The sequence below is a fragment of the Fulmarus glacialis genome, unplaced genomic scaffold, assembly GCF_000690835.1.
Source record: "Fulmarus glacialis isolate BGI_N327 unplaced genomic scaffold, ASM69083v1 scaffold3026, whole genome shotgun sequence".
Taxonomy (NCBI): Eukaryota; Metazoa; Chordata; class Aves; order Procellariiformes; family Procellariidae; genus Fulmarus; species Fulmarus glacialis.
In genome coordinates, this window is record NW_009219844.1 from 16,052 (window position 1) to 25,678 (window position 9,627).

General features: G+C 40.0%; 1 protein-coding gene across 1 annotated transcript in view; it reads right to left on the minus strand.

Moving 5' to 3' along the window:
- Positions 1 to 534: 534 nt before the first annotated feature.
- The window catches only part of LOC104078750 (protein NEL), a 66,704-nt gene continuing 57,611 nt past the window's right edge, over positions 535 to 9,627 (minus strand). The window contains exons 5-8 of the mRNA XM_009580515.1: positions 7,349 to 7,542; positions 6,217 to 6,393; positions 4,064 to 4,288; positions 535 to 1,315 (exon numbers count right to left, since the gene is read on the minus strand). Coding sequence (XP_009578810.1) covers positions 1,265 to 1,315; positions 4,064 to 4,288; positions 6,217 to 6,393; positions 7,349 to 7,542 — 647 coding nt within the window. The 3' untranslated portion in view covers positions 535 to 1,264. The remainder of the gene's footprint in view (positions 1,316 to 4,063; positions 4,289 to 6,216; positions 6,394 to 7,348; positions 7,543 to 9,627) is intronic.

Here is a 9,627-nt window from a genome sequence, read left to right on the forward strand (position 1 = left end):
CCAGAATAACATAGCTTTGGTCACGTAACCTCTTTTATTATTGTCCCAACAGTACAGTAGTGAAAATAGGGTTTGCATATTGAAGCGATCCCCATGCATTAAGATACTTTACACAAACGATTAAACCAGCTGTGGAGCTTACGGAAAGACTAACCCGGGACAGCTGGAGAGAGCAGAAATCTGGAGAAGATCCTCTGTAAATCTGAACAGATCCAAGTCACTCACAAATGGCCTCTACCCACCCAGCATCCCTCTGTCACGTAGGGTCTGATCTTTAGGCACATGAATTTTCTGTTCAATCCACTGTAGTAGCTCAGAGGTATGAAGTTACTTATGTATTCCCAGAAGAATAACAAAGATAAGAAATGATAGGCATAAGGTTGTGCTGGGCAGAAGCCCCCATACGTAGAGGAGCTAGACCGGCGACACTCCACCCGCATGGCCCAGCTGCCTAGGCGTGCTGGCAAAGAAGGAACAGTAACAACACGCATGAAAGTGACATCCCTGAAAAGGAAAGACGGCACAAACAGAGGCTTAAGGTAAGAGAAATATTTATTTAAATTTGCACAATAACGAGCTTATACTGAACAAATTCAATCAAGAAATAATAGTAAGTGCAGTAAAACAAGGAAATATTGATGACTTTTCCCATCAGAAAACATTAAGAAGCCATGCCTGTGCATCACGGTTTTTCTTTTTTGGTTTTTTTTTTTGTTTTTTTTTTTGTTTTTACAATAACTTCTATCTTTTTTTTTTTCAGCGCACATACTGTACATATCACATCTTAACTGCTAGGTTCTTTATTCCTGAAGGCTTCATCCTTTTACTCAAACATCTGCTAAATTCTGCAGTGAGCAATCAAACACATTTGTGCAGATCCAAATATGATATCTCTGCATCTGGTCAAGCGTTGGACTCTAAAAGCTTCGGAAGACCCTGTAAGAGCTCCTAGCTGATTTGGATCTCGACATCGTTATGTACAGCATTACAATGTGTCACTTTACACTAACCTAAATATTCTGCATAATGATGTCGGACAAATAGCCAGAAGATTTGGGCCTAACCTCATACACATCTGAGCTTGTCTTGAGTCCCATAAATTTCACTCTGATTCAGGTAACTGAGTTCATCACATATCTGCACTTTAGATGGACAAAACCAATCTAATTTTAGTTTTAATTTTGTACAATTTTTGGTCTACAGGTCTTTTTTGTGAAGGAAAATTCTTTAATCAGAAACTGCTTGTGAGAGATAGTTGTTGGTGTCACAGTTCCTGAAGGCACTGTGGGTCCACTGAGCAACAGACGTGGCCATTCTAAAGGAAGGAAAAACAGAAAGAAGAATTGAAACAATTAGCATTTTGTACCAACCAAGTCAATTTAACAAGCTCAGCCATTTGTAAACATCCATCAGATTTGAACGTACAGATTTGTAAAATACAAGACATCTACAGGTTTTGATTGGATTCATGACATTGTCATCATGTTCCTTCCCCTGCCCAAAGGAACGGGCTATTATGATTCCTCTAATTGCTTGGTTTGCTGCGGCCTGTATCCCAGAGCTACAAGACTCAAACTGAAAGAAGCTGGGATCAGTGGAAGAAATGCTCCTGACATAAAGGTATCAAGCATTTGCTCAAGTACACAAAACTGTTGAACAAGACAGGGCACTTGGGAGTTTTTATTTAGATCGGGCAGAAGGGACTCCAGGTTTTATTTAGTCCTGAATGCTTCAAGTTAATACATCCTAGTTGTAACACCAGCGAACATTAATCCATAAAGTTTTTCCTGATAGTCCACACATTCTTCTGAGAATATTAGCAATTAAGGGAACAGATTACCTATGGACATCATTAAAGTACTGGAGAAATTGTTTTCTGCATCTCTACTACTTCTTTTCTTAAGTCTGATTCTTACAATGCAAATAAAAAGTGTGTATTACTTCTAAATTACTCCAAGTACATTCAGTTAACTAAACTGCCAGGACTGATTAAAGACTGAGTCTGAATCATTCAATCATTTTCTTTCGCTCCTTCTGTTACAGGAGGTTAGACAATCCTACTGTCCACCTTCTTTACTTGCGATTTGAAATGGCTTTGTGGCTAAGTCAGCTTTAGCTGGTGCCCAGGTTTCTGAATTCATAAAGGATTTGTGTAAACCTATTTTGCTATAGCTTGCTTAGAGAGGCTTAGACTGGAGCTTTGACCTTCCATGTGATGCTCTGCAAGAAAAGAGTGGGGTGACACAAGGCTTGAGAAGAAGAACTATATGAGCTGGCCACCGCAGTAACCTGATCTGGAGGGAGCGGGCTGCTTGCATGCAGAACTACAGTATTAAAATGCTGCCAATACGAGCAGATAGTGTATTTCAAAAAGAAAACTGCTCTGTAAAGAGAATGGAGTAAGATTTAGCTTGCTGAGGGACAAAGTGGTACATCTTCACTGTTATGCAGATTCACACCTGAGCCGCATTAAATCTATGGGGTTTGGCAGAGTATCTGTATTAATCTTATATATGTTCACAATGCAGCAATGGATTTTACTAGTCTATGTATGTGTTCACACTGAAAACAAATTAGTCAACGCTTAAGGTTCAGTCTTTGCTTGAGAGAAAAGGGCAGATGGGAGCAGCACGCAGGTGGCCATCAGCAGAACTGATACATTGCTTCTGCATTGCGATTGATTAGCGGTACTACAGTGAGAACACATTTCCCATCACTGAATCTCAAAAGAGCTTTAGAGAAGAATCACACATAACTATTTGTTTTACAGATGGGGAAACCGAGGCACATAAACCTCAGCAACTTGCCCAAGCAAAAAGTAACTTCTAGCATTGGAGTTGGTGTATGCCACCAGCTACGGACCCCAAAAGTACGGGTTTCTGCATGTAAGCCTGTTTCAACATCCTTTGGGCAGCAGCTGGCTTTCTAACCATTAGCCACTCTGTCAGATCACATCATTTTCTTCTAACCACCGACCTGCTCTGACATCAAGACAAATGCCTGTGCTTACCTGGCACATACCACTTCTCTCGTGAAAGGACTATGCCTCGACAGCAGCAACTGCTGTTGCACACAGTATTGTGTCAGGCAAAGTGGAGGAAGAAGGTGGTGCTTGACAGCTTCTGCTACACGATCAGTTACTCCCCATCCCTCCCAGAAGGAAGTGTTGAAGTTAGATTATTTTTTATGAGCACCTTTTCAAAGCAGTTAATTGTGCCATGTACTAGAGTTTGGGAAGTATCTTGCTTGGGAAGGACACAGAATAAACACCAAAATCAGCTGTGAATTGCAGTAATAATTAAAGATCTATGGATGAATCCTGCTGTCTCTCTGTCCTTGGCTACTGTGGAAACACTCTTTGTCATTCTTCAGTATTTGACGGTGGAAAATACAATTCACCTTACAGGCTTGTTTTGAATGGAAAAACTTATTTTAACCTCCTTTTCACTTCCATCTTTAAAAAGAGATGCCAGAATTCACATAAGCCCATAGCCATTAATTTTTCTGCTCAGACAATTAATTCCTTTGACTACAAAAATTATTAAATGTTCTAAATGTTATGTTGATTCTACTATTAATTTTAAGGCAAGAAAGCTATGTAACCATGTAACTAGTCCTTTTATTCTCAAAACAATTACTATTCTCAAAAAGCAATTCAATCAGTTCTGATAACGCTATAGTACCACACAGAACAAATTTATTGTGTGAAGTCTAGTCTTACATACCTATTTGTACTGTATACATTTCCAAGATAGCATGGAGCTATATAATAAAAACTGTGATCAAGCTTGAATTGAGCTATCCTAGTGGAAAAGCCAAGCCCACTAACAGCACACTGCAGCACAGGCTGTTGTCCTGCTTCTGACTTGCTAGCACATTAAACCATCTTTCTAGCACGAGCAGGAGTGAAGTTAGCAAAGCTGAACACTTTACTGTAATCTCCGTTGCTTTAAAACAAGTGTAGACACCAACTACCCACTGACCAGACTCAGTGCATTAATATTTACATGCCACAGAACAAGCTGGGAAAGAGGCATCTCAGCTTAATTTTTATGCTCTTTACCTTGCACTGGCAGAGGGTGCACTCTGTGCCGTGCTTAATCCAAGAAGATCCAGTGAAGCGAACAACATTGGTTTCATCCAGACAGGTTTTAGTGATGTCGTTGCGAATGGTGTCCGCTTGGCAGGGGTCAGTGACACAGCGCGGGCAGCACTCATTCTCGGGGAGGACGCTGAATTCACAATCCACCTCCGGGCATGGCAAGGGCCAGCAGTCCACTTCGCCTTGCTGTTTACAAATATTATGAGAACAAGAGAAGATTATTAGCTCTTATTTTGTTTCACTACCTATTCATCTGACTCAGTATTATGTTTCTTAACTGGTTAATTTTATCCATCTAGTTCTATTCAGAAGTCAGTGCAGAGCGCACCGATATTCATTGCTTGTGGGAGACACAGCAAGGCGGGTGCTTTTTTCTGCATGCTATTCAGGAAGTGTACTAGATTTAACTTATTTTAATACACTCTGCATCAACTTGCAGCTGAAAATTCTCCATAAACTTCATGAAATACAGAATATGGATCTGCCTTTGTGAAGTCCTACTTCTGCAAGTGACAGAAGCCATAACATGAGTGCTTCGAAATCTCCTGTTTCCCCTAGTTCTTACTTCTATTTGAACTGCTGGTTTGCCATAGAAAGCCCTCAAATGTTCAGGTCCGGATGGGCTTTATCTTTGCCACCATTACAAATGCACTGGCTGGACTAAGGGCGTCAAGCTACCAGCAGCCCAATGCAGCAGGGAACACCAGCGCATTTTCAGCGAGAGGACCTCCACGCACTTACCATCCGTTTTGGATGCTGCGATCAGAATACCTGAACTTCCAAACTTAATCATACTTTCTGCATGATGGCCTCAGTACGGTCAGAGTATGAAAAGGCCAAAGCAGAGACCTGTGCTGGGCCAGAATATTCTTAGGGGAAGTTACTGTATGCCTGTACACAAATCTAAAGATGTCTAATTATTCACGTCAGTTACTAGAAGTTGGGGTCAGCTCCCCTTCAACTCTGGACAAGGGCCAAAGTTTCAGACCTATTGGTCAAAGAAAAGACTTCACAGAAGTCATTAATGCATATTTCTTTTGGAGCAGGTCCATCTCTGATCTCCAACTTAGCTCATTTGAAACACAGATTAAGTAGTCTGGATTTAAGGGGGCAAAGAGAATAGCATTTGGTCCTAGGAAAGAAGTTTATTCACAAAAAATGTATCTAAGGCTTTGAGAATGATGAGTTCAATATCTCCAGAGCAAAAGCTGAAAAAAATTCCCAGGGATTTGCCATAGCTCCAAATTTTTAAAACCAGTCACTGATCAACTGAAAGCAAGCAGGCTTTAGTTACAGAAGTGACATCGTGGAAAAAAAAGAAACATTTATTGTTGTAGGTTGTTTTGTTTTGTTTTTAAGACATTAATGAAGCACCTGGGAATCTATTTCATTGGATTTTAGCAGCGGTAGCCCTGAAAGCACAATGTCTACAGAAATTGGTTTCTGGCTGTTATTCATGATACCGGGACAAGGAGAAGCTGCTAGATGGACTAGCCTTTACATTTGGACATAACCTGTGATAAAAGCTAGTTGTTTTTATCTTGGGATTTTTTCTGTCACTTCCTGAGCGGCATTATGCAGAACAGTTTTTGCTCAGACTCTGAAATACATGCCTAGGAAAAAGATCACAAGCTTTGAAAGATTTTTTTTTTCAAAACTCATTTCACTATTTTGAAAAATGCATCAAGTCTTATTATTTCTTCTGTTACTCAGAACGTCTGAATGAATAAACAAATTTTAGTCTATGGGCGTCTTTGAAATTATCAACCGTGATCATAAATACATATTTAGAATTTCCTTATACAGCTACATTGGTCTTTGAATGAATGAACAGATGAGTGTTGCTTTGTAGGTGCCATATCCAAATGACCTCCACTCTTTGCTAAAACAATCTTCATGATTAAATAATTTCTATTATGTCTATTGTGTCAAAATGCATTTTTGACTGGAACTTGCCAATACTGACAAATATCCATGAAAACCAGATTTCGATTATACACATACTCCAGAGGAAATCAAGTGGATGCTAATGCACGAAAACTAACTATTCACAGATCAGAATATCTCATCTCCTTTTTCCCTCCTATCTCTGCTGCTGTAATCAGGAGCCTTACCAAACAGCGACACTGCTGACAGTTCTGTATCCAGGAGTCACCACTGTTGTAGGAAAGCTCCCCGCTCTGATGCAAACATTGACTGCTGAGCCTTGGATCACATTCAGGACAGCAAAATAGGTCAACGGTGGGATTTTCACAGTCACAGACCATTCGCCGGCACATCACATATCCACTCTGTTGTTGGAAGACAGGCATAGAGCAATGGCAGAAATGTGACCAACTCCAGCAGTACTTGTAGCAAAATTTGATTTTTCAGCATGATTCTAAGCCACTAGCAGCTCACAAGTTTTTCCACTATATGGTATCTTTGTCAAAATACAATTCAAACAGAGGCAGAAACCACAATACACACTCAGTAACTACCATAAAGTTTCCCTGTTGTCTTATATACATCCTTCATACAACCAACCTTCAGACAGCTCTCACCTAAGTTGATGAAACCTAAGGGCATCTTTCCCAAGGGTCAAATTTTAATGGATCGCGTTTAGTTTATGTCATTCTCATAAGGATGCTAGTCAAGTCTTGCTTTAAACTTCCAGACCAGTCCCTCTCTTCTGTAATTATTCACATAAGGAAAATGATAGGTAGTCTGAAATTAAATTCATGCCCATGAAACTTGAGCTGCTGAAATGCTCAGGACTTTGTCAGCAGTGTATTGGGCCTTCCTTCTCCATCAGCATTTAGCTTGGGATCAAGGTACCCACAGCAAACATTTGAGAAAGTTAAGCTGAATTCCTCTGCAGATACAGAACCTACTTCTATTTATAGCCATCTGCTAGAGACACTGGCGTCAGTCACCAACGCCGAGATGTGTCTAGACAGACAGTTTCTTTGCATGAAAATGCCTTTCCTCCCACCCAGAAAACACAGGTGGCATCTCTGCTAAGAAAATAGTACTATCGTCCTTCTCCCAGTGTCATATAACAAAGCTCCCATGGAAGTTCTGCTCGTGCAGATTGGAGAGAGAAGCTCTCCCCAAAACCGTACATAATATATAATTCCATTTTTCCTTAGCACCACACGCGCACCTGAGAAGGCAGCTAAAACAGGAAATTCACTTGAATCACGACACTCTTCCCTTCATCCCTACCACCATCTTGCAGAAGCAGCTAGTTCTATTTCTACTAACCTGGCACGAGCAGACAGAGCATCTGTCATTCTCCAGCACCCAAATCTGACCGTTGTGCTTGATTTTGTCTTCATGGATACAGTCTCCTGTGCAGTTCTTGCCATGGGGACATCGACAGTCGTACCCACCATCCAAGTTAAAGCAAACAGTGTCATTGGCACAGCTATGCCTTCCAGTTCCACATTCATCAATGTCTGCAAAAACATGCCATGTAATGCACTTAGACCACATTCAATTAACAAAAAAGTTCTTGCAGCAGTTGATGTAAATGATTCTTGGCCACTAAAGCCTTCAGCTGAAAATTAATTTGCACTTCACCAGAACAGGGAGAAATAACTTACAAGTTCACAAAAAACATTTTTCAAGTCACATCAACTTTTAAAACATGGTATTTTGAGTTTTCCTGTACATCTTTCTAAGTGAATGCTATTGAGTAGGGTAGTTAGAATGAAGAAATCACAGGAAACATACGAACAAAAATAATTCTCAGCTCCCTAAAGAGCATTAGTTTGTGGCAACCGTTCATGAGACATGTGCAGTTAAACATGAAAAAGTGCAGAATTTTGTTTCAAAACCTTTTGCTGGCTCTGTCTAGCACATTTGAGTTCACTTGCTGAGAAGTTAACGTGAAAGGTGAGGTCTGACCTATAAGCTCATTTAAGCAAGCACACCATGCTTTAAGTTGCATCATTTATTAGGGTGTGCAAACTAGAATATTTTAATTATTCAAGTTGCAGTGACATCTATAGCCCTTGTGTCTAGCATAGGAAATAAAGAAAAAAAAATTAACATCTCCAGGTAAATAACTTCAAAACAATCATATCTCAAAGAATTCAAGAGTACCTTTAAAGGCCTACTTCATCAAGGTACACACAATTATTTTGCAAGGGCAAAGTAGCAGCACACACTGCCTTCTACTTGAATAGTCTTTATTTAGCTTTTTCAGCTGTCGATATGGAGAAAAGTTATCTGGGAAAAAAGCTTTGAAAGGGCAAGAAGTAAACAGCTATATGCGATAAAACGTGGAAAACACTAGAAAAGTTCAATTCTACATACAATTTCACAACAGTCTGGCCCAAGCTCTTAATTAGAGTTCATTAGAAAGTAGCATTGTGATATTTAACTATCCAACAGATCAGTACAAGACAGAATAAGCAATATGGTCATGAATGTATCTTTCACCATCAGCATAAAAACTTAATAAAACACTCAGCTTTGGGTTCAACAATGGAAATGAAACCTCCAATTCACCTCAAGCACATTCAGTTTAAAGCAAAATAATTATCATTTCAATTCCAAGTGTGGCTGCAGTCAAAAAAAAACAAACCCAAGTTGCTAACATGAATGTGTTTTGGGATGAAAAACAGCAGGGAAATTATTAGAATTCCATTGTATAAATAAGCAGCATTGTGGGTTTCCTTCAAATACTGTGTGTAATAAACAGCGGCACCATCTCAAAAAAAAGTATTGCAAAATTACTAGGGCTTCTGGGAAGGATGAGAAAAATGTTATTTGAGAAGAACTGAAAAGAAATGGATTGTTCATCTCTAAAAGAACATCAGCAAGAAGGGATATAACAAAAAAAAAAAAGAATACTCCAGAGAAGGCATGTTGAGATCTTTTGTTCTCCATATTGCCTAATATGCAAGACAGGGGACAGTGAATGAAACTGAAAGACAAGAGATTTAAGTCTGATAAAAGGAAATAATTTTTCATATAATGCATAAACAAACAGGACACTCACTGCCACAGAGTGGTAAGAGGGGAAAAAAATAGCATAGCCAAAAGTGTATAAAGCTAGCAAGAATATTCATAGACTCATAGAATGTTTTGGGTTGGAAGGGACCTTAAAGATCATCTAGTTCCAACCCCCCTGCCATGGGCAGGGTTATCTTCCACTAGATCAGGCTGCTAAAACTCAATTTGCAATGCTAACAGATTTTGGAATACATTTCATGCGTTAGGGTCTATGGTGCCCTTATTTATGTATCAGATAATCCAGAACAGGCGAATCATCTCAGATCTCCACACCTTCTACCTCGCTATCTTCTGAAGCATCTGCAGTCGGCCACTGCTGCAATAGGGCAGAAGACAACTGGGGTCATGAACCTAATTCAGCGTGGCTGTTCACATGGCCCTGAGCAGCTGAAACGTCACAGGCACATCAGACAGGGAAGCCCATCCGAACAGTAAGGATACATAATTCACAGAACAGAGGGCCCGGCGGAGGCTGTGCAGTCTCCAGCCTTGAAGGTTTTTAGACAAGTAGCCAGCAGGAA